Here is a 23,857-nt window from a genome sequence, read left to right on the forward strand (position 1 = left end):
GCGTCCGCTCTCCTCTCCTCGCCTTTCCGCCCCTCACACGTGCTCGGCGAGCGCTCTCTCCCTCTCTGTGTGTGTGCTCGAAAGCTGTGGTGCACCCTGCGCTACTCACCATTCATCGGCTTCATCGCCACCGGTGCGTGATGCTTTCCGTGAGGCGACAGATGCGCGTGCGCGTGTGCCTCTCTGTGCCTCTCGGCTCCCTCCCTACCCCTCATCCTCCTCCTCCTCCTCCTCACCCCAATGACGGTCATCTCTGCCCGTTCGCACTACCCGATCGGACCTTTTTTTCTGTCGGCTTCAACTGCTTCTCCGTCCTCTCCTAACCATCCTTCACGGGGGAGCATGGCATCGAGGCTCCCCGCGTGTACGCGTGCGAGGGTGCGCACAGCGTGCAGCGACGACAGCCGAGCCCTCATCTTTCCACACTCGGCACCAGCTGCGACTGCACGGCGTCAGAGGTGGCAACTAATGAACTCGGCCCCGTCTCTCGCTGACAGCACTCACATCTCGACAGCGCGGCGCTTCGTCACCTACACTGAGTCCACAGCGGCTTAGGGGGAGTGACAACACACGTACACAGACTCCGCTGCCGTCTCTGTCTTTGCTTCTCTCGCACGCTTTCTCCGCCAGCGCCAGCGTTACCAGCATAGCACAGCATTGGCGCCGCACAACATACGGCGTGCAACCATTACCTTTCTCTGATACATGACGCGATAGCACTCGGCGGTGCATCACCCCCTTCCCCGCCCCCTTCTCCTCTACCCTGTTTCGCGGTGTCCTTCGACGCGGACCGCCGATCCTCTTCTACCCTGCCTGTCGATCTTCACAGTTCAGCCAGTGTGTGCGCTTACTCTTCGAGTGACCTATGCGCTTCTCTCGGGTGTCGGTGCCGGGCACGAAGCGTGTCATCACCATCTGCAGCGCGAAGGGAGGCGTTGGCAAGTCCACCACTTCCGTCAACGTCGCTCTTTCGCTGAAGAACATGGGGTACCGCGTCGGCCTCGTCGACGCAGACATAACAGGGCCGTCTATCCCTGCGATGATGGGGGTGGAGAGCTCCCAGGTCGAGACGTATCGCGTCGCTGGCAGCGACCGCTTTGGCCCGCCCATGAACTTCGGTGTGAAGGTGATGAGCATGGGGCTCATTGTCCCGTACGACGAGGCCATCGCCGTGCGGGGGCCCATGGTGAACAAGTATATCCGCGCCTTGCTCTTTCAAACTGACTGGGATGAACTGGACTACCTGTTGGTTGACATGCCGCCCGGCACGAACGACGTGCATCTCACCATCACGCAGGAGATCATGCTCTCCGGCGCCGTTATTGTATCAACGCCGCAGAAGGTGGCGCTAATCGACGTGCGGCGCGGCATCGACATGTTCGCGGCCGTCAACACACCTGTTCTGGGACTCGTGGAGAACATGAGCTACTTCCAGTGCGACAGCTGCGACAAGCGACATTACCTCTTCGGCCACGGCGGCGTCGCACGTGCGGCGGAGGAACTGAGGGTGCCGTTTCTTGGAGAAATACCATTTATGAGTCGCATCATGCAGGACACCGACGAGGGCGTTCCCCCGGCACTGCGCGGCGACGCGACGTTGGCGGCGGCGAGGCCGTACTACGAGCTTGCTGAGCGCATCCACGCCATCTTGGTCGAGAGCGAGCGGCACAAGGCCGGCGGCGGCAGCGAGGAGGGCGACCGTCAAGTTGCCCCCGCCGCCGAGCCGGTCATCACGTTTGAATAGCGCATGTGCAGTACGCAGGCGCCGAAACGCAACGTCATGCTAGCATAGAAAGTCGCCCTCTCAGTGGCCTGCACCCCTCCCCCCTCCCCACGCTCCCTCTGCCTAGCATCGACACTGGGGATCGACCTTGTTCGGAGGAGGCGGGTGCGCATTGGAAGTGGCACGATCGCCATCATCTCATGGCGCTCTCTTCCCCCTCTTCTCTTTGGCGACGATGACACTTGCGCTCTACTCTCATCCTCTCTCTTACTTCTTGTCCTTCTCCATCGCGTCCCAGTTCGCTTCACTCCCTCCCTCATTTTGTGCGCGTCTCTCTGCCACATACCCCCCTCCCTTCCCTCCTCCCTCTCCCGTCATCTTGCTACCACTCAACGGTTGCCATCGCCGTCAGTTGCGTCCGTCTCCGTCTCTGCCGGATAGCGAAAGAGAGGTGCACAGGCAGAAATAAAGGGACAAAGACGTTTACCCTCTTCTCTGACTTTTTCTGCACACACACGCACACACACACATATATATATATATGCATATGTATTGGGTTGGTGTATCTTCGCCCTCACCACTTCCTCCCCGGTATTAATCACTGTGTGCTCCTCTCCCCCTCTCTCCTCTCTCTTTCTCGCTCTCTTCACCTCCTCCCTTCCTACTGTGCATCATTCTCTTCCAGGAGGCGTACATCGAGCTTGCCGCACATTACATCGCCGAGAAGGAATTCAGCGCCTCCCTTGACAATGGGCTGTCACCGGAAAGTCGTGAGGGCGACCTCGGTTGCCGTGGCGCTGGCAGTGATGGGGGTGGCTGCTCTGTGCTGTACGCCTGCGCTGTGCATCTCCGTCACCGCGCCCACAGGCCTTGAAAGCACATGCTTGACCGAAGGGATACCGCAGATGCCCACGCTGGCGAAAGCGTTCCCGCTGTACGCGGCGCCGCGGGGGGCTCGCTCAACTGGTGAGACTCCGCCAACGGAGCTCGCGCAGACGTTCGTGGTAGGGCGGCTGCACGACGATGCCAGCCAAGCTCGTGCCGGCTTACCCGATGCCATGCCTACGGGGACTGCTGCGACCACTTCGTCTGCGCAGCGGCAGCAGGCGCCCGCATCCTTCACTACCCCACTCCTGCAGCGCCCTCTCGTAAATAGGGAGGTGGTGCACTCGTTGGAGCGGCTTAACAAGGCATCGCCGTCGTTGCCGAGCCCCCAGCGCCAACAGCTGGTGCTGTCCTTGCATAGGGCACTCGGACAACTCTCGGTGCAGGAGGATGACCATAAGCCTATCGCGGCTGAGGTGGGTGCTACACCGAGGGCGGCAAGCTCCCGCACCTTCAGCGCCTCTGAAGAGGGCTCCAGCACCGAGGCCGACTACGGCGCCGTTCTCTCGTCTGGCGTCATCGCCTCCTTCACTGTCGCTCTCGTCTTCGCCAGCTTGCTGCTGACCTTGGTGCTGATCGAGGTTGCTAAAATGGTCAGCGCATTCGTGGAGCATCGCCGAATGCTTGCAGCCCGGCAGGCGAAAGACGCCGATGATACCGCCGGGCCTCAGTACGGCGACTCCCGCGATGCTATTGCCGGTGCGCATGTTTAATGCCCGCACTCGCGCGCGTTGCGGGATGAGCGCCTCCGGATAGGCGAGGCGCTGAGAAGTCGAGACCTGTTAATACTGGAGTAGGCACGTACGTGTGCGTGTGCGCTCGTGAACCGCCAGTAGTGGGGATGGGGAAAGGTGCACGGTGCAGTGGCGACGGCGCATGCCGCAAAGCCGTGGAGAAGACGTGCAAAGAAGACGGAGGGTGCCGGCAAATGGTGTGCCCTTCGTCTAACCTCTTCTCCATGGGCGCCGCCGACTTGTTGCATCCACGTTCCACCGCAGCTGTCCTCGTCGCGTGTGTGCGTGTGCGTGTGTGATGGCGACACCTCTCCCCCTCTCCTCCCCCCTTATCTGTTGCCCCCCTTTTTTAATGCATATTTGTCTTCGTTTTCTCGTTAATTTTGACTTTGATCTGTTCGTTTGTTTGTTTAACCCTTCGCCGAGGAGAGAGAGAGGGAGAGAGGGGGGCGGTGCAGCGGGCGAAACGCGTGAAGCGATGGAGATGGCGGTCACGGTGCGACGTGTGGAGTGGGACGTCTCGTGCGGATAGAGGAAGCACGGGAGGAGGGGTGGTGGTGTGGCGGATGCAACTGTGGGCCTCCCCTCCCCTCTCCCCCTTTCCCGCTTCCTCCACCTTCCTTGTCTTCGAGAGGACACGGGCTCTTCTGCTACCCCATCCTCCGTGCCTCCACCCCCTCCCCGAATTCGGCATCTCTTTACCCGCACTCAGCGTCTCTCTCTCTCTCCTCGGCTCTCTTCGCTTCCCCACTCTTTCGCAGTGGCTGATGCCCTCTCGTGATGGCGTGAGATGATGGGCGGGCAGCCACGTGAACGCAAGACAAAGAGACGCCAGCAGTCACCACAAGTGTTCTGTTGCACTGCGTCTGTGCAAGGGCATGGAAAGGACGGCACGCCGTCACCCGAGCACCTGCTACCCACCCTTGTGGCAGAAGAGAGGGGTGAAGGTGAGGCGACTCGGCACTGTGTGTCTGTGAGGCGGCACTTACTAGAGGCTACCGGCTCACACAGACACACAAAAAAGGCATCGACCAACGGGATAGGAGATGCCCGAGTAAAAGGCTACAGAGCGGCCGGCGCACAAAGTTCACAAGCGCAACTGGAGGAGATGCTCTCGCCAACTCCATGCACTGCAGGCGGAGGCAAGCGAGCGGGGGCCGTCTCCCTTCCGCTCCCCCCTTTCTCTTGCCGGGAAAGCCACCGCAGCTCGGCGTGTGACGGCGGAATTTCCATGCGCGCTTCTCTCTCTGTGCGCTGCTGGCGCTCTGCTTGTCTTTCTCTTCTCCATCATCCCTTCCCCCCTCCCTCACACACCACACACATACACGCCTCTTCGTGCGTGCGTATGCACTTGTCTGAGTGCGTCTGTGCCACGTGTCTCTCTTTCTCACGCCCTCTCTGAGACTGTCATCATCGTCTTTCCTCTTCCTCTTCAACCTCTGTTGCGCGGCCGTGTGAGCTCGCTTTAGCGTCAACACATAGCCATTACCGGCTGCACAACGCAGACACGCCACTGCTGACTCGAATGGATCGTGTGCAGGAGCTTCTTGCACGTATTGGCGAGGCGGACGTCGAGGGCGGCCGCAGGCGCGCGCAGACCTCCTCGCCATCGCCATCGACGGCGGTCGACGCGCCCAGTGGGGGCGCCTCTGCAGCTCCACTATTTGCCGCCGCACCGCGGCGCACCAAGACGGTGTTCATCTACAGTGACGAGGATGACGGTGAGGATGACGGCGTCGAAGGCCGCGGAGCGATGCGCCCGGAGAGTGGTGTGGTAGACGTGCTATGTGACCACGCCATTGCCGTCTCGGGAGACGCTCTGGCGGAGCTGCAGGCAGAGGCGGCGATGACAGCGGTGGGGGCATCTAATGAGCAGACGTCTCTCTTGGACGCCAACCGAGATGCCAACAGCTTTTCGTTCGAGGAGGACGTGGTGAGTGGACTGGCTGGCGGTGCCTCCGCCCCTTTAGCCGCCGCCAAAGGGATGCGAGTGAGTGAGGTGACAGCGCCTAGGCTATGGGAGGGCGCCGTGGCGCCGGCCGCGTCCTCTGGTCTTCGCAGCGGTGACACAGACGACCCCTTCTCGGCCACAGACGAGACGCATTCCTTTCTGCGCCGGGGGCTGCCAGTGGCGGAATTGGTGCTCCGTTCGCGACGCAAGCGCTTTCGTGAAATGCCGGAGTCGGGCGGGGCAGTGGCGCCGCCGTCAGCCAAGAGGGCTGCGGCGGCCGCAGTCGGCGAATCTGCGGCGGAGGGCTCTGCAGCGGCGACCGAGCTCTCGTTACACGATCCGCATTCTTCCTCGGGGCTGCTTCCGGCCCCTACAGAGGGCGCGGGGAATGGCGACGGCAGCTCTCTCGAAGACGCTAGTGACAGCCGGGAGGCGGCAGTGGAGGAGGAGCTTGATGTGTACCCGGTGTACACGGATGACGGCCAGATGGTGCGTGCCCTGCGAACGCGTGGCGGGTACGAGCTCACCTTGGACGAGCGTGATTTGCTTGAAGACGTGGCAGAGGGAGAGGGGAAGGATGTGAGAGGCCGGCGCGCAGAGCAGGGTGAAGACGCGGCTGCAGCTGGAGCCGAGGAGGGCACGGCGGCTGACGATGACGATCCTGATGCAGATATCGATGATGTTCTATCCGCGAGGAGGTCTGGCCAGCTAGCCAGTTCGGCAACCGCTGCTGCTGCAGACGCGGACTTGCCGGAGGAGTGGGCGGAGGCGGGCGACTGGGGTGACTTGGACGACTTGGACGAGGAAGGGGACGAAGAGGAGGCTGAGCTTGACGAGGCAATCGTTGTCGCTGTGGTGGAGCAGCTAGTGCGCTGCTGCGAGGCAGACGACTTGGACCCGCAGATGGGGGTCGAGGCGGCCCGCTTCGTCTGCGCCGCCAAGCCGCTCCTCGAGCAGCTAACGAACGAGACGATTAGCCCAACAGACTTTGTCCAACGCGTAGATCGAGACCTGCGCCGCTTCCAGCGCATTTACCGAAGTGTCTACCGCCCCCGCGATGTACCGATCGTGATCGACGGCGCCGTGACAGACTTGTGAGCTCCCTGCATCTCCACTCATCCCTCCCCCCTCGCCCCTGCGTCCCCCATCATTCCTCCATTGCTCGCCGAGTCTTAAGTTCTCACCTCTCATTGGGTGCGTGGCGTTGTAAGCATGATTCGCTCTGTGCGTGTGCACCCGAGCGGAAGATTTGAGTGATCCCTCATGCCTCTCACACGCACTGTGACCGGCGCTAACCGCAAGGCGTTTAACATGCTGCTAAAGAGAAGTACCCAAAGCAAACACACACACGCACGCACTCGCTGCCCCCCTCCCCCTCCCCCCGCTCACTCGCAAGCGCCAGCTCTCTTGGGTGAGGCGACAGGGGGCCAAAGCCATTGCCTTCCTCCCCTTTCACCCCACTACTCTGGCGCGAGCTTCATCCGTGGATCGGTGCTGTATAGGATATAGGGAGCGAGAGGAGAGGAGGAAGCTAATCGCCATGGAGCGCGTCTGCAGTGCGCCATGCGCATGTGTGCGCGTTGAGGTGCGTCTCTCTCTCTCTTTCTCCCTCTCTGCTAATCGGTGCCAGCACCGACAAAGGCGAGTGGATCTGCCCACTCGTGTACTCCGCTGTACATATGTGGGCCATTCTCCGGGCCTCAATATGCCGAAACTTCCTCACCTCACGTACTCACTTCTCCTCGCTCTGATGCACATGCGCGCACTTGTGCTTGAGGACCCGTGGCACAATCCTAAGCAGACGCAGCGAGCAACAACAAAAAAGGACTGGAAGGGAGAAGTCACGGCCTCTCCAATCCACACCATTCGATCTTTGCCCTCCCCCTCTCCCCATCAAGTCTGCACTCCCCCACCAGCCACGTGCCACTCGCACTACCCCCCCTCCCATCCGAGCCACACGCGTGAACCCTCGTGTAATACGTGGACGAGTAGGATGAACCCGTCTGCCGCATCTTTTGTACCGCAGACAAGCGACGCGAAGGGGAAGCCAAGCTTGCCCGCAGCGGCTGCGGTTACCAAGCCCTCTTCGCAGCTGGTGACCAAGCTGAGCGCGACCGCTCAGCCGTTCGTACCTGGCGGCCCAAAGCCGACGCCGGCAACGTCGACGTACGTCGACCCGAGGGTAGCCACCGAGGGCGCGCAGTCGCCAGCGCCGCCGCCTGTAGAGCAACCGACCAGTGCGCTGCCTGCCTCCTTGCTTGCTGCATCCGCAGCAAGCAAGGAGGCAGATGAAAACGAGGACTCTCAGCTGGACTGGCTGCCGGAGGCACAGCCGGTGGACTGGTCGGAGAGCAAGCTGCCAAAGCTGTTTGGCTGCCACAACACAGCCGCCAAGGCCACCTCAAGCGCCATCCCGCTCCACGCCTCGTGGGACCTTTACGCCGATGACCACCAAGGTAGCAGCAATACTGCGTCCAATAGCTCCCCCAACAGCACCATGTCCTTCGAGCCCATTTTCGTCTCCAACGTTAGCGACGTGGAGAGCTTCTGGCGACTGTGGAGGTACCTGCCGGCGCCCTCGGCCCTGCCAACCGTCTACACATACTCGTGGTTCCGAAAGGACATCAAGCCAGAGTGGGAGCACCCGCGCAACAAAAAGGGCGGCACCATCAGCATTGTCGTTTTCGACCGCGACCGCTCCGGCTTGAGCGACAAGCAGGTGCTCGATGACGTCTTCATGGCCATGCTCGTCGGTGCTGTCGGTGAGAGCTTCCATGAATGCAGTACGACGTTGAACGGTATTATGCTGAAGGTGCGGTCTAACAAGCCTGTCACGCTGCAGCTCTGGACAGCGCACTCGGAAGTGGGTAAGCTAAAGGCCTTCGCGAATAGCGTGCGTGACGCGCTCAGCAAGATTATGGGCGCCAAGACGCTACAGAAGCTGGAGTACTATTCCCACCACCAAAAGCAGGCCGCCACGAATAGCCTTGCCGCCCGCATGAAGGGCAAGACGAAGATCTCGCCCGATCACACGTTCTAGTCTAAGAAGGCGGGAGAATACAGAGAGAGGGAGGGAGAGAGAGAGGTGATGGTGGTGGTATTGAGAGCAGGAGAGGGAGGGGATGGCGGGCCTGCTTGGTAGCCTGATAGGTGCCTATACATGTCTGTTGCTCGAAGCGGGTCTTGTTCACCGAAGAGATCAGCCATAGCGACTCCTTCGCCGCAGAAGAAACGAAGACAGATGCGCCGTTGTCACGCGCACCTTTTCTCTTCCCCTTCCTCCTACTCCTTCTACACACATACACACACTCCCTATATATATACTTGAATGTGTCTGCGTGCGTCTGTCTCTCTCTCTGCCATTCTATTTCTCCCTTGATCCGTCTCGTAGTTGTGTGCTGGGGGAATGTACACATTTGGTGTGTACGCATGTGTCTGTGTGTGTGTGTGTCCTGCGATTGAATTCGTGATTGTGCAGGCTTGGCTCCCCGATGTGGCTGCCATTCGGGACGGTTTCATGGGGGCGTGTGCATCGTATCGTCGCGTGCTCCTGAGTCACTGAGCACAGCGACACGGCGACGCTGGTCAACACCCAGTGGGACATACACGCGCACCGCAGCCGCGCAGCCGCCTCAGAAAGCCATGCCGAAAGCCCAGGCTTGACTGAGGGAAGAAGAAAAGCGTACTTAAACACCGCCGGGCACACATTCACACACACGCACACACAGACAGACAGAGAGAGCGAGCGTAGTGGAGGAAAGGAGGAGTGTAGAAGTGTTCCGGGTCGTTGTCCTCGTCTCTTCTGAGCGGGTGCTGGCTGAGTAACGCGTCATCATGGGTATCTGTGTGTGTGTATGTGTGCCGTAAAGGGGACGGAAGCGGAAAGAAAAACGTCGCGCTTTGCGTTCCTTGACACATGAGGCAAATCGGAAGGGGCTCAGAGGAAATGTTTGGGCAGCAAGCGAAGTGGCCGTGGCGAAACTTATGTGAAACGAAATCTTTCTCTCTCTGTTTCTCTCTCTCTGTGCGTATGTGTGTGTGTGTGGGAATGTGTGGGAAGAGAAAGGCAGCATGCATGCCCGTAGAATGGAGACCCCCTCCCTCCCCAGTAGCCCTCTCCACGGCCTAATCACCCGCACTCCATGCTGAAGGGAAGGATTGTGTGCGCGCCTCTCTCATCTACTTATTGCCTCCTCTTACTCGCACGATTCGCTATTCGGCTCCTTCGGCGAGCCGCCGCGACGGTGCGGGAGACGGAAAGGCGGAATGATGCCGAGGAAAAAAAGGGGTTCATGAAGCTGCGGCAGGGGGAAGTTTGAAGAACGAAAAGCTATGCGACAGTCTCTTGCTGGCCGTTGAGGTTGGGGGGGGAACACCACCGCAGACGCACGCGCACGGATACGTGACATCGCTGGGTCACGCACGCGCACACGCCTGACATGCACACATACGTGTCTCCCCCTCTTTCTCTCTCCCGGTGTAGGTGCAGTGCTGTTACGCAGCGCTCTGGCGATCTGCCAGCCCCCGTGCTCTCCCTTTCATATCCCTCTTGGGCATTTTTTCCCTTCCCCTTCGCCCTCGTTTTCGCTCTGAGCCCCCTCTCCTCTCCTTGTTGCTCCTCTCTCTCTTCGTGTGTGTGTGTGTACCTCTCGGTCACCCTCCCAACATCTTTTGTGCGCTACTCGCCTCTAGACGGTGCGCCGCCCTACCCGGCTGTTCTCAGAAGTTTCAGTTTAATTTCCTCTCTCTACACCCCAATCGGCCCTCGTCACGCTCCCTCCCTCTTCCCCCTTTGTGCCTCGCCAATAGTGCTTTCTTCTTGTGGTTGGTGTGGATGCCGTTGCGTCGCTCTGTGTGTGTGTGTGTTTGTGTGTTGATACTGCGGAGGGCGCACGATGTCTGTTGCCTTCGCGTCCCCCGTTCTTCCTGCCGGCCCCTCCTCCCTCCCCCCTTTTCTTTCTCCCATCTCCGTCGTCTCAGCCTTTTCTCTGCGCCCCCTTCCCCCCTCTCTCTCTCCCTCTCTAACGCACCCGCTGCACCAACGCGCAGGAGGACAGGGATATACGCATACAACCACAGCTTATCTGCTTCTGCTGGATGGGCTGGTATGCCCAGGGGCCGGGCAAGCCCATCACCGCTTGGCGTCGTTCAGCCTAAGTGCACCATCACTACCTGCAGTGCCGTGCCTGCTCAAAATTACGCTCAACGTCACCGAAACGCGGGAGCGGCGGAAGGAATAACATTGGATGCATGCTTATCTGTGTTGAATTGCTGACATGGCTTGTGGTGAGTTGTCCCAGACGTGGTCATGACCGCACGGCTCTGCGGTGCAGCGTCAGCCCAGCACTCACCACCCACACGGAGGACTCTGAACAGGTACAGAGGGGCAGGCTGTGCAGCCTCTTGGCTTTGCCGGTGATAATGTCTAGGGTGTCCTTGCGGGGACACCACGCCGAGGTGGCCGGGCGCCATCCAGGGGGTGAATTTAACAGGAACAAAAGGGCGAAGGAAGACGGGGAAGCGGGGAGGAGGAGATGAGGGGGCGAAGGCGGTGGGGGGGGGAAGCGCATACGCGAAGACACTCTCTCTCTCCCCCTCCCTCCCTCCCCACTAATCGAATGGCCCTTCTGTCCTACCCTTTCTCTGTTTAGGAGCGTAAACTGGAAGAGATAATAATGAATGAAATGGTCAAACGTCTGCGTAAAAAAAGAAAAGAGCAAGGAAGTGAACTTATATCAACAGAGGCAGAAACACACACACACAGAGACGCAGCGATGAGTGAGACGCTCTCGCCCGTGTTGTGTCAGGCGGGATGTCGGAGGCCGAGCGAGGCAAAGGGAAAGAGGTAGAGAGGACTGGCGATGATGGTGCGGAGATCAGTGTCGCCATCGGCCGCCACATACTGCTCCTCTCCTTTCCCCTCGACGCGCGCTTCGCTGTGCCCTTGACGAGCGCATGCAGAGGGCGCGAACGGATCTCGGTGTGTGCCATGACGTGAGCTGTATGAGTTGGCGTGTGCCCCCTCCCAGCATGACGCAATGCTCTTTGGGTGCGACGTCAGCCTTGCCCGCTCCTCACCAGGTGCGCACCTCGCATGAATGCTGCATACGACTGAGTTCTCTCAACCCCGTTCGCACAGCGTCGCGCGAGATGTCGCCAGCGCAGGAGCTCACATGCGTCGAGAAATAGTACGTCCGCCTACCTTCCGTACCTCTGCCCCCCTCCTTCCCCTCCCTTCCCCTTTTCTGTTTCACTGCGTCTTCTGTACCTGTGATTTTCCCCCTCTCTCTCTCCCCGTTGCCCTGTGCGATGGCGCCTCTCGACCACCTTAACCCTCCCCCCTCCACAAACACACACACACACACACGTGCGCGCGTATATCTGTGCGTGCGTGAGTGTGTGTGAGCGTATGCGTATGTGTCCGTACGCGTCTCCTCCTCATCGGCGCCACCACTGTCTGTCTTCCTGCGCACAACACAGCACATCGAAAGCGGGTCGCATCCATCGCGCCTCTCTTCGACGTCTCTTCAATTATTTGTTTTCCCTCGTTCTTGGCTGTCCTTCTGCCGTTTCACGTTGGGCCCGAGACTGCCCTTCTGCTGCTCACAGACCTCTCTCTTTTCTCCCTCCCTCACGATGCTCCGTCGTGTTTGTTCGCCTGCAGTTGCCCGCCGTTCCGCTACGGTGGCAGTCGCTGCGCGCAGCCTCACCTACACGCCGCGCATCCGCGACGTGCAGTTCCTGTTCGAGGAGGTGTTCAACATGTATGACCACTACAAGAAGTTGGGGAAGAGCGGTGCGGGCGGGCCTGACAGCGTCATCACAAAGGAGCTGATGGATGCTCTACTGGAGGAAAGCTCGAAGCTCGCGACACAGACGCTGTTCCCGCTGTACGAATCTAGCGACGATGAGGGCTGCGTGCTCAAGAACGGCGATGTGAAGACGCCAAGTGGCTTCAAGGAGGCGTATCAGGCGCTCATGGCAGGCGGCTGGACCGGCATTAATGAGGCTGAAAAGTATGGCGGGCAGGCGTTGCCCCTGTCCGTCGGCTTCACTACACGAGAAATGATGGCAACGGCGAATTGGGGCTTCAGTATGTACTCCGGGCTGTCCCTAGGTGCCTGCCGCACCCTCATGTCTTGGGCGAGCGACGAGATGAAGGATCAGTACCTGCCGAAGCTTGTGAGCGGTGAGTGGAGCGGGACGATGTGCCTGACAGAGCCGCAATGCGGGACAGACCTGTCGCAGGTGAAGACGAAGGCGGAGCCGTCCGGCGACGGCAAGTCCTACAGCATCACTGGGACGAAGATCTTCATCTCCGCCGGCGACCACGATCTGACGGACAACATCGTTCACGTCGTGCTTGCGCGACTGCCCAACTCGCTGCCGTCAACAAAGGGACTGTCGCTATTTCTTGTGCCGCGGCATGTCGTGAAGGCTGACGGGTCGCTAGAGGCTGCGAAGAACGTGGAGTGCATCGCGCTCGAGAAGAAGATGGGGATCAAGGGCAGCTCCACGTGCCAACTGAGCTTCAGCAACTCTGTGGGGTACCTGATCGGCGAGCCGAGCGCCGGGATGAAGCAGATGTTCACGTTTATGAACGCGGCACGGGTGGGGTGCGCACTGGAGGGCGTGTGCCACGCGGAGCTTGCGTTCCAGAACGGGCTGCGGTATGCGCGTGAGCGGCGGTCGATGCGCGCTCTCGGCGGCCCAATGGAACCGGAGAAGGAAGCGGACAGGATAATCTGTCACGCGAACGTGCGGCAACACGTGCTCTTTGCGAAGGCAATTGCGGAGGGTGGGCGCGCGCTGCTGCTGGACGTTGGGCGGCTCATGGACCTGCACGCTGCTGCCTCGGACGCTGCGGAGGCGAAAGCGCTGGACCACGAGGTCGGCTTCTACACCCCCATTGCGAAGGCGTGCTTGACGGAATGGGGGGTGGAGGCTGCGAGCCGGCTGCTGCAAGTCTGGGGCGGGCATGGCTACATTAAGGGCAATGGGATGGAGCAGATCCTCCGCGACTCGCGAATCGGCACCATCTACGAGGGCACCACCGGCGTGCAAGCGTTGGATTTCATCGGGCGCAAGGTGCTAAGCACGAAGGGCGGTAACCAGGCGAAGCGGTTCGGGAAGCGCGTAAGCAAGCTTGCATGGGCGCACCTGCTGTCGAAGGGTGCCTTGGGGCAGCACGCGCGACAGTTATGGCTCATGCAGAAGCAGTGGAGGATTGCGACGACGCAAATAGGGCTGATGGCGCTGAAGAACCGCGATGCCGTCGCGGCGTCATCGGAGGATTTCCTGATGTACACAGGGTACATGACCCTTGGGTACTATTGGCTGAAGATGGCGGAGGTGGCGCAGCGCAAGGTGGCGGCTGGGCAGGACGCGGACGGGTTCTATCAAACGAAGCTGGACACGTGCGACTACGTGTTTGCACGCATTCTGCCGCGGGCAGAGGCACACAAGAGGATCATGCAGGCAGAGCCGACGCTGTGCAAGTACAAGGAGGAGAACTGGGACATCTGATCACGAGGTGCTCGCACGCTGGGTGGTCGCCAGTGCTTTCAGGGCGAGGCAGTCGTGCGAGAGGGGCCTCCACCCTCGCTTGCCACATACCCTATATATGCGTGGCGCTTTCAAGTCTCTCGGCAAAGCGGCCAGGGTGCCTTGAACCTTCCGATCGCGCGCGTGCCCAACCTCATCCCCCCCTCTCCTTGCGCCGCGTCTGCCTTTGCAACCTCCTCGCTTATTCACGTGATATCACCTTGCGAAGGAACGCGTGCATATGTGTTTGCCCATCTCCCCCCCGCCCCCCTTCCACCGACTTCTCTCTCTCTCTTTCTGTCCCAGTGCTGGTGCGGATGTTGGTGCACACACACACACAACATAAAACGAGTCTTTGCTTGCTTCTTCTTTTTTTGATTCCTTCGCTTTTTACTCCTCCCCTCTTTGTTTGTGTGTGCTCGCGTGGTCAGCGGGCCCCCTTCCCCTTTTCCACTCTGTCCCCCCTCTCCCCCTCCTCCTCAGCGAACGATCGCAAAAAAAAAAACGACACGGACAACAACAGCGAAAATCAAAAAAGGGATGTTGGGGACACGTTGGGCACTCAGATCGATGCGCAATCGATACACCGCCGTGGTGCCATACAGCACTTTCGTTTCCCCCTACCCTAAGACGTCCCCCTCACCTCTTTCTGAGTCCCTTAGGAGGAGTCCCCCCTTCCCCTCCCCGCCTGTCACCGGTTAGGGGAGGGGGAAAGGGGGAGGGGCACACCCGCTCCGCGGTGGGCATCCCAGGCTTCCAGTTGCTCCCGCTGTCTCGTGTGTGCTGGGCACAGCCAGGACGATGCATCCCCCTGCGCATGTCGGCGGCCAGAGCCTGGGCGGCGCTGCGTCGGAGCGGCCTGCGACCGTGAAGACGCTTGTGCCGCGTGCGTGATGGGCGAGATGCGTCCGCGCGACTCGTGCGTGTCTTGCCCGACCCTGACGGTCTGCTGGTGTGGGGTGCCTGCGCGACGCTGGAGGGGGGGCTGCGCGAGGCGGCGCCTGTGGGGCGACCTGCGGGGCCTGTGTGTGTGGGGGGCGGCGGGCGGGGGATGGCTCTTGATGCGGGGGCCGTGCGCCGGTGTAGCGAGTGTGGTGTCCACCGCTGCGTTGCACCGGCCCGTGTGAGTGGGCCGGAGGGGTGGTGGTGGCAGAGAGCGCGGAGCACGTCTCGCGCTGTATGGCAGCGATGCGGACGCGCTGAAGGGAGAGCAGTTCCCCACTTGCTGAGTGCAGGGAAGAGGTTGTGGCGGCATTCGTGCATGTCAGTGCGGGTACGCTGCGGTAGAGGATTTCTTCTGTCTTAAGTCTCTTACGGTGGCTCTTAGCAGGGGTGCGCGCCCTTCTCACGGATTCACACCTACACATGAGCCCGAAGGCGGCTCTGTACTCTCCGCGTTTTTCTGTTCCCCCTTTTTTCACGCATGAGGCCCTTTTGGCGCCTTCGCCGCTGGTCATCTCTGTCTCTCTCTCTCTGACGAGCTGCAGTCCCCGTCTGCATCCATCGCGCGCTCACCGCGTTTTTTTTTTTCATTTTCTTTCATCTCTCTCTCGCTAGTGCGCCGCCTGCCCTCCATGTGTGCCGTAGACTTACGCGGGTGTGGCGAGTGGCGCCGTCTCTCACCTCCCTCGTCGTCGAAACGGCATTGAGAGACCGCATCGTCTGCAAGCACTGCGATAGACACCCACACGGACGCGTACAGTGACACCACCGCTTTCTGTCCTTCCCTCCCCCATCCTCTCCTCCTATGGTGTTGTGCTTCCGATTCTTTGTGCCCCCCCCCTTTGGAGTCCCCTGGACCCCCTTTCTATCTCCCTCTCTCTTTTTTTCAGTTTTGGCTCGAAGTGCTGCTCGTCTCTATTCTGCTTGCAGTGAAATATTTATGTATGACCCCTTTCCATGCGATGCAATGGATGTGCAGATGGGCGCCCGTGCGCTTCTGGAGGTGAAGGCGTGACGCACACGCGTCTGCACACTCACATGCCTGTCTGGGAAAAGATAAAAGTACCTGCATGTGCTGCTGCTGCTCTCGCCCCCCTCCATCCGTGCGCATGCTTGTCGGCATCAGGAGCGGCGTTTGTGCGACGTGGCGATCAACGATGAGGTTTCTTCCTGTGTGTACGTATGTGTGCGTGCACGTGGGGCTTGAGGTTAAGAGCGGAATGGATGGTGCGTATGCGCGAAGAGGGTCGTCTAGAAAAAAGAAAAAACTGCCATCGTCGCGTTCGTGTCCGTTGCCGTTGACATCTCTGGCAGGGCTGTATGAGTGTGTCCGTGGGTAGACGGCCACCACTTCGCTCCCCCTGCTGTGCGCCTCTTCGTCACCTCGTCTTTCCCTTCACCCACCCCCAGGGAGTCTGTTGCCGGGGTGCCGGAGAGGCGTGTAGACGCCATCGCGCCCGCTCGCTTTTCCTTCAGTCTTTGCTTGCTTCACTTGAGCGCACCTATCCTCTCTCTTTCTCGCCCTCTCCTCCTCTTCGTGCGCTCTCTGCTTCACCTGCACTCACTATACGGCTCGAGCTTGGCGTAGATTGCCTGCAAACACAGAGGGGCACGCCTTTTCCAACACACGCCCACACGCTTTACATCGGAGGTGTTGCTGCTGCAGCGATGGAGTCCCGCGCAAGCATGCGTGCTCTCCTGGAGAGCGCGAGAGAGTCGATCCGTAATCGAGCCGCCAATCCGACCGGCACGACCGCGCTGAAGAAAGGGCGCACGCTTGAGGACTCGTCCGCGTCGAGCCCCCACCAGCAGCTTAAGGTGCCGCCGGCACCCTCCTCCACCTCCGCAGACATTGCGGAGGGGATCCACTTTCAGAAGGACACGCCGAGTGGCGCGGATGCAGGCACGACGGAGGCGAATGCGCTCAGTGTGAAGGAAAACCAAATGCAGTTTGTGCGGCACTACTATCGCCTCCTGCTTGCCTTCATCGAAGACAAGTCCAAGTACGAGCTCGAGCTGCCGAACCTCTCCTCACTAGACCGCGTAGTCGTCCACGCGTTGGCGGAGAAGTGCAACCTCTCACATGAATCTTCCGGCGACCGCGCCGATCGCGTGATGCACGTGAAGAAGGATATTTTGTTCTTCCAGAATCCCGAGGCGGCGCGGCAGATCAGCCTCGACGACATCGTTGAGAAGGTCTCGTGGAAGGAGAGCAAGTTCCAGATCCGCTACGTGCGGTCAGCGAACCCGGCGCAGGTGGCGATCGGCGACATCGGTAGCTACGCGGACGAAGACGCGCTCGAGAAGATCGAGCGGTTTCGCCGTGCCACCGACGAGTATCGGCACGCGAGGGACATGGGCTACACTCACCAGGAGCTGCTGCTGGCGGAAGCAGGTGCCGCGGACGGGCAGGTCGGCGCGGTACCTGGGAGGCTGGAGGAGATCTTAAGCCGACCAGACACAACCTCTATACCTGCCATTACGATGGGGCCCGCTTCCGCAGCGACCGCATCTCCCTCTCTACCGCTATCGCCATCAACCTCCACGATCGCGGCTGCGATGGCGAGGTCGAAGGCAGCGGCGGCAACGCATGCTGCGAAGGCGGCCGCTGCCGCGCCGACGACTTTGCATGATGAGGTGTGCCGAACCTGCGGCACGCGAGTGCGACTGGACGGCCCGCCGCAGGGATGGAAGTGCAACCACTACTGCGCGCACTGCACCCGCCAGACAATTTGGTGCCTGGAGGAGGTACGAACCAGGGAAGAGCCGGCGAAGCGCCACAAGCGACAGCGCGATGAGGGGGCGTCACCGGCCGAGGATGGGGGCGAAAGGGGCTACTGGCACCGTGGCGGTCCGGCAGTGGAGGAGATCGATCGAGAACTGGACGAGAGCGACGGCTCTGTCCGGCGTTCCCGCTCTCAAAGGGGTGGCAGCAGTGACGCGGAGGAGGACACGGACGAGGCCCTCACGGTGGAAGACGTGGTGGAGATGGCGGCGACGAACGACTTTAGCGCCAAGGACACGAACTGGCTGCGCGAGTTCGCTTCACGTAAGACGGCGCGCGTGACCGACCAGATCGCCTTCTGCATCGATTTCAGCGACCTAACCGAGGCGCGCGTGTTCCGTCGCTACGACGGCGTCGCGACACCGTCTGAGGCGGCGTGCTGGTATGTAGTTCTTCGTGAGGTGCGAGAGCTGAGCCTGACAGTCGCGGACCTTGTAGGTGAGCTTCTGAACGAGGCCTTCACCGATCTCTTGTCGGCTGACAGACTAGATGACGCCAAGGGCACTGCAGCTGCACCGCCGGTGGAGGCGATCCACACGGAGGAAGCCGAGAAGCGCGCGATGGATCACTTGGGTATCGCGTTTCCAAACCTGTCCGTATACGGCACCGAGTGCGTGGCGGTGTGCCAGCTGCGCCCTTTCGTGCGATGGGCCACCGTGCCCCGGCTGCCCATTCACCAGGAGGCCCTTCAGCAGCTGCGGCAGCGCTACGGCGCGCGCCACGTGTACACGACGCAGTCGCTTCAAGAGGCGGTGCGTTGTGCTAGCGAGTCTGACACCCCCAACTCCTGATGGTGATAGATGCGTTTGCCTCGTACAAGTCGGCTCATGAGCGCCACCCTTTTCTGACCCTTTCTCACGTGTGCACAAAAGTGCACACGTACGAGTCTGCGCTCCAGCGCGGGCCCGATCGAGGGCCCTGTCGACTGTCGCCGCCTACGCCGACACACAGAGATGCGTGATGGACGTGGTGGAAGACGCCTGTGCTTGTCCTCCTGCGCACCCCAAGCGAGAGAGAGGAGGGTGGGGGTGGGGCGGAGAAAGACAGAGACGCCATTGCCCTGTGCCATTGCCTTCACCCCCTTGTTCTGCACTTTCCTTGCCGTACGTGCCTCTCTTGAGTGAATCGCCATTGGACAAGGGGTGCCGTACTGATGAGTGCAGCACCGAGGGAGAGAGCGAGAGTGGACGAGTCTCAGTGGGCGAGTGAGTCGAGGGCGGCTGGCAGCCTTCCTCCCCTCCCCCAGCACTTGTGGGGCAGCCTTTTTCTTGTCTTCCTTTTCACCAGCGGCCACATAATCTGAGGTGAGAGCGCTGCGGCAGACGGCTCATGGAACACACGTCAAAGTATGCTACGTGTGTTTGCGTGTGCGTGTGGCTACAGTGCGTAGCCCGATTAAAAAGAAGAGTGGTCGCCAGCGCTGACGAGGACAGCGGTAGGCGCGCATGTCCTCTCTGATGTGGATACGCACTTCGGCACAGGCGTATGGGGCAGATGCGCTTCATCCGCCCCGCCCAACCCTCCCTCATCGATACATCCCGAGAGAGAGAGAGGCACTTCACGCGCAGCAAACAATCGTACGCGGTCTTCTTATTCTGGTACAGCTGTCGCTGTAGCGGAGTAATGCACATGGAGGTGATTGCCCTCTCCTGTGAGCATGATATAGTGATGCACTGATAGAGGAGGGGGGGTGACATTGCCTACCCATCTATCTCCCTTTTCCACTCATCAGCGCACATGGCGCGATGGTGGGTGCCGTCGGAATCGCATCGCGCGCTTCTGTGAGTCACCTGAGACTAATCATTGCCTCACCCCGTCTCTCCTCGTCGCCGCCTCTCTCGTCTCGTCTCTTATCTTGACTTTCACGAAAACTTGTCCTTGATGTGAAGACGACGGCGATTGCGCTGATAACGTGCATCTGCGGCTGCGTAGCGTGGTGGTCATCCTCGTGCCAAGGAACCGTGTCGCAGCTTCGAGAGGTGACTCCGCACGCACGCACGTACGTAGAGAGAGAGGGAGAGGGAGATACTTGGCCGCAAGAGGGGGTGCCCCCTTCCCCCCTCCCCCGACTCTTTCGCTCGCACACGGCGCGGCTCACAGGGGCCTGCCTCCTCTATCGGCGACACCAAACACTCTGCGCCACGAACGCCAAGCGTAACGGCGATAGTTCTCCATTCACTGTCTTCTCTCTTGGCGTACTTTTTCTGTGTGCCGAAGTGGCCAAGGAGAGTGCCAGGCGCGAAAGATTTTCCGGCAAGCGAGCGGGTCGTTGCTGCGACAGACCGGGCAGGCGAGCTGAAGAGAGACTCTGCCGAAGCAGAGTAAAGGTGCTCGCGTGTCTTTTTGTGTGGGTGGAAACAGAAGCTTACACCGCTCGCTGGAGGGACAATGCACTCGCGGTCGCGTCTCCTGCGTATTAATGCGCGTGGCGTCCGCGTCGCTCGACATCGCTCAACGAGCTCTGCTGTGCGAGGACCGCCAGCGCTTTTACTCGTGCCGCGGTCGAGCTCTCAGCACGGCACTGATGGCTGCCACCTGCATGCCTTGACAAGCGCTGTTCGTCGACTCTCACTTCGGCTGAACGCAGACGACGAGGGCCAGCGGCAGTTCGCCGTGTCCTTTCGCGTGGGCGCTGGCAGCAGCAGCGGCGGTGGCGCGGCGAGCTCCTTTGCGGTCGAGTCCAACGGCCGGCAGCCCGCATCTTCCCTTCCCGGTGAGACTCCAGGGCGCGACGCAGCGCAGTCTGCTCTCCGCTTCTCGATGAACAGGGGCGCTTTGGCTGCGGACGAGATGGCGACGGCTGCCAGTGCGCCGTCGCCAACCGCCAGCGTGTCTGGTGGTAACGGCAGGGATGACAGACACTGTCAGAAATCATTCGACATATCCGTCGCTGGCACAGAAGCGAACGCCGTCGCCGCTGCGATCGGTGAGGCCCCGTGCGGGGGCTCCCCTCCCCTTTTGCCGGCACCGCCTCTCATACACCCTCCCGGTGAGGAGGTGGACTGTTCGCGGAGGGGGCCGCCTGCGGTCACCGACCTCGTTCCACCCCCTGACGCTGGTGGCGGCTGTTGCGCGGCGACTACGGCGACTTCGCCATGTACGACCTCCATACCGAACGCTGCTTCGCATTCTATCAAGGCCATCACGGCGACTCACGCACTCTACTCGGGCCTCTTTCAAGAGAGCTTTGTGAACCCTTTCAACGGGCGCCTCGTCGGCACGAGGTCCTCCAGTGCAAAGATACTCCTGGGCCTGGGCTTCTATCGCGGCGTCTCGAACCCGCTGCAGCTCGAGTGGAATCCTGCAGAGTACATGGCGAGGCTCCAGAAAATGATTTCAACTCAGCAGCTCAAGGCAGCTCGCCTGCAGAAGCGACAGACGCGGCAGGAGCGCGTCGCCCCTAAGGCTGCTGCGCAGGGGGGGGCTTTGAGTTCCGCCGCTAAGAAGCTGAAGACAGCCAAATCGCCTACGAGGCCATCTTCGAAGTCCACTCCCTCTGTGGAGGCCCTCGTGCCAGCAGAGGACGCGATAGCAGTGGCCCGCAGTCAGCTGCTTCGGCCCCTCCGTCAACGAGGGCCCAAGCACTGGATGGCGAGCGTGGCAACGCTTCTCGAGCGGCAGGATGCCTTCACGTACATCAATAAGGAACTGGAGCGGCTCTATGCCCGTCTGGGCCTCGCGTACATGCCCCCAAAGCTCGACACCCCGCTGGATCCCAGCACGACCGGCATCACGCTCACACCTGATCAGCAACATGTGATGAAGCTGGCGCTGCGCGGCTACAATTTGTTCGTTGGCGGCAGTGCCGGGACGGGCAAGACCGTACTGCTGAAGTCTATTTACCGTGAGCTTTGCCAGATGGGGCTGCGGGTCGCCATGACGGCCACAACAGGCGTGGCAGCCGTTCAGCTGGGCGGCTGCACCTTCCACCACGCCTTCAACGCGCCGCTCGACGCGGTGCCGCATCGATGGGACGCCAACGCGTTGCGGGCTGTCGATGTAGTCATGATAGACGAGGTCTCACTGCTTGACGCATGCATGCTGGACGCCTTTGATATGGAGGCACGGCTGGCTCGCATGCACCACAGACCGTTTGGGGGGCTGCAGCTTATTGTGTGCGGTGACTTCCTGCAGCTTTCACGCGATGACACACCACCGGCGTACGAAAGCGTCGCGTTTAATCACTTGCTTGCGCTGCGCCTCGTCACTCCGATGCGCCACGCTGCTGACGACCCGCTGATGAAGTTGCTGGAGGATCTGCGACACGGCCGGTTCGACGCGCATCGCTTCGCTGCTCTCGATAGACCGATACCAGCGGACGCGACGCACATCACCTACCTATTTCCGCGGCGCCGAGAGGCTCAAGAGCTCAACGATCGTAAGCTGGGTGAGCTCACAACACAGGAGATGACCTTCACCCCGCAGCGCGGGCCACTGCAGCTGTGTGGAACCTTCACGCGCTCGGCATTGGTGGAGCTGGGCACGGGGGCCGATGGCATGCGAGCTGCCATGCCGCCCCGGGAACGCGTGTTGGAGATGATACGCGAGGAGGCGCTGCGTCTGCGCGCTGGTCGGTATCGCAAGGACAGCGGTGACACAGAGTCCGTGCCACTTATAGTCGATCACGAGCTCGTTCTGATGCCCGTGCGAGCCGACGGGACGCTGATGACACGCTTTATTTTGCGGCTGCGGTGCCGGGAGGGGAAGCTGCCCATGCCGGCAGCGGGGGGTGGTGACGACGCCGAAAAAAATGATGACGCTTCTTCATGGTTATCGGCACTCGCTGCGGGCGGCACGCCTGGCCCCACGAACAGCTCGACGATCAGTCGCGTCTCTCCCGCGATTGCATCGGACGCTTTGCGCAACCCGATCATCACCATTGCGGCGAAACGAACGCACCGCAGCACAGCGCCGTTTTCCCCCGCCGAGTGGGAGGCGATCGCAGCCGCCATCGCCACTCGACTTGGCGGCCGCGTTGTCGCTATGTTGGAGGAGGAGCCGCCCTCGATGGTGCCGCTCAGCGTGTCAATGACACTGGCGGATATGACAAGCTCCAGCATCGCCTTCTCCCTGGCGCCACTGCGGCTGAAGTTGGGGTGCCGGGTCATGGTGAATCGAAACCTCTCACGCACTGTGTCGAACGGCAGCGTGGGCGTTGTCGAGGCCTTCGCCCCGCCGGACGTCAGCCTCTTCCCGCGCCGCACCGACCGCTCCACGCGGCTCGCCTTCAAGCGACTGCAGCAGCAGGGGCTCTTTGCGGAGCTTCCCATCGTGCGCCTCCTCGGCGGAGAGGTGGTGCAGATTCCGCCTATTTCGACCCTCCTCGGCGGCACAGCGCAGAGCTACTTCTACGGCCACGAGGTGCTCACCGTGCCGTTGCAGCTGGGGTATGCCTTCACGGTGCACAAGGTGCAAGGGCTGACGCTACAGGGCACCGTTGTGCTGGACTGCGAGAAGTTCTTCGACTGTGCGCACCTCATCTATGTCGCGTGCTCGAGGGTGCGGCAGCTCGATCAACTGGTCGTCTATCATGTCCAACCGAGCATGATTATTGTGCGCCGCAGCGCACTTGCCTTCTCCAGCAAACTACAGGACGCACGCGACGCCAGCGTCTTGAGTCTGCCCCCTCCGACGGGGCGCTCCCTTTGGTCCGAACACACAGAGCAGCGTATCTTCGCCCTTTCGCAGTAAGGGGGACAGGGGCGACGTGGGCTGCGCGTGTGAGGGGAGTGCGTGCGGTTGCAGCACCAGTGCACCTGCACCTCCGCCTCTCGCGAGCGCTCCCCCCTCCCTCCATCCCTCTCCACTTCCCCTGCTGACGCTCTTTCATCTCCTCTTTTTGCCCCCCCTCCTCCTCTGGTGCCGGTCGGTTCTCTGCTATGCGCGAGCGTGCAGTGCACGACTCGCACCGCACAGTAACGCACCGTTGTTCCTCCCCCCTCTCCCTCTGCTACTGTGACCGCTACCTTCATGAAGCTTATAAAGACAGCCCCCTTCCCCCACCCCCTTCCACACGCACGCCCGCGCAGAGCGTAAAGGGAGAGAGTGAAGTGATGCGGGAAGGCAATGGTGCAGCGACGTCTCTGTCTGTGTGCCCGCGGGGCTCTATGCACTGCTACATCGCTCCTCTCACATTGCCTCCCCCCTTGCGCATGTGCAGCAGCGCCTTTCATCGCCTCCGCCCTGGCTGCTGGCCATCGCCCCTCGGCTGCGGGCATACCTGCAGAGCGCTCCTCGGGTAGGGACTGCGTAGTGCGCACCGCAAACTGGTATCATTGTGGCAGGTGCACCCT

The 23,857-nt window shown here is 61.0% G+C and overlaps 7 protein-coding genes across 7 annotated transcripts; all 7 read left to right on the top strand.

The window, feature by feature from the left end:
• Positions 1-865: 865 nt before the first annotated feature.
• LSCM1_03282 (uncharacterized protein) lies at positions 866-1,744 on the top strand (the record flags this gene model as incomplete). The annotated part of the gene is made up of 1 exon (XM_067320828.1): positions 866-1,744. The coding sequence occupies one exon, from the start codon at positions 866-868 to the stop codon at positions 1,742-1,744; it is 879 nt and encodes a 292-aa protein (XP_067177438.1).
• A 728-nt stretch (positions 1,745-2,472) lies between these two features.
• Positions 2,473-3,321, top strand: LSCM1_03283 (uncharacterized protein; the record flags this gene model as incomplete). Its single annotated transcript, XM_067320829.1, has 1 exon — positions 2,473-3,321. The coding sequence occupies one exon, from the start codon at positions 2,473-2,475 to the stop codon at positions 3,319-3,321; it is 849 nt and encodes a 282-aa protein (XP_067177439.1).
• A 1,546-nt stretch (positions 3,322-4,867) lies between these two features.
• On the top strand, positions 4,868-6,391 carry LSCM1_03284 (uncharacterized protein; the record flags this gene model as incomplete). The annotated part of the gene is made up of 1 exon (XM_067320830.1): positions 4,868-6,391. One exon carries the CDS (start codon positions 4,868-4,870, stop codon positions 6,389-6,391), a length of 1,524 nt encoding a protein of 507 aa, XP_067177440.1.
• An 895-nt stretch (positions 6,392-7,286) lies between these two features.
• Positions 7,287-8,333, top strand: LSCM1_03285 (uncharacterized protein; the record flags this gene model as incomplete). Its single annotated transcript, XM_067320831.1, has 1 exon — positions 7,287-8,333. One exon carries the CDS (start codon positions 7,287-7,289, stop codon positions 8,331-8,333), a length of 1,047 nt encoding a protein of 348 aa, XP_067177441.1.
• Positions 8,334-11,929: 3,596 nt separating this feature from the next.
• Positions 11,930-13,819, top strand: LSCM1_03286 (uncharacterized protein; the record flags this gene model as incomplete). Its single annotated transcript, XM_067320832.1, has 1 exon — positions 11,930-13,819. The coding sequence occupies one exon, from the start codon at positions 11,930-11,932 to the stop codon at positions 13,817-13,819; it is 1,890 nt and encodes a 629-aa protein (XP_067177442.1).
• Positions 13,820-16,447: 2,628 nt separating this feature from the next.
• LSCM1_03287 (uncharacterized protein) lies at positions 16,448-18,355 on the top strand (the record flags this gene model as incomplete). The annotated part of the gene is made up of 1 exon (XM_067320833.1): positions 16,448-18,355. The coding sequence occupies one exon, from the start codon at positions 16,448-16,450 to the stop codon at positions 18,353-18,355; it is 1,908 nt and encodes a 635-aa protein (XP_067177443.1).
• A 1,597-nt stretch (positions 18,356-19,952) lies between these two features.
• On the top strand, positions 19,953-23,255 carry LSCM1_03288 (uncharacterized protein; the record flags this gene model as incomplete). The annotated part of the gene is made up of 1 exon (XM_067320834.1): positions 19,953-23,255. One exon carries the CDS (start codon positions 19,953-19,955, stop codon positions 23,253-23,255), a length of 3,303 nt encoding a protein of 1,100 aa, XP_067177444.1.
• Between the last annotated feature and the right edge of the window lie 602 nt (positions 23,256-23,857).

The sequence above is a fragment of the Leishmania martiniquensis genome, chromosome 28, assembly GCF_017916325.1.
Source record: "Leishmania martiniquensis isolate LSCM1 chromosome 28, whole genome shotgun sequence".
In the NCBI taxonomy this organism is placed as follows: Eukaryota; Euglenozoa; class Kinetoplastea; order Trypanosomatida; family Trypanosomatidae; genus Leishmania; species Leishmania martiniquensis.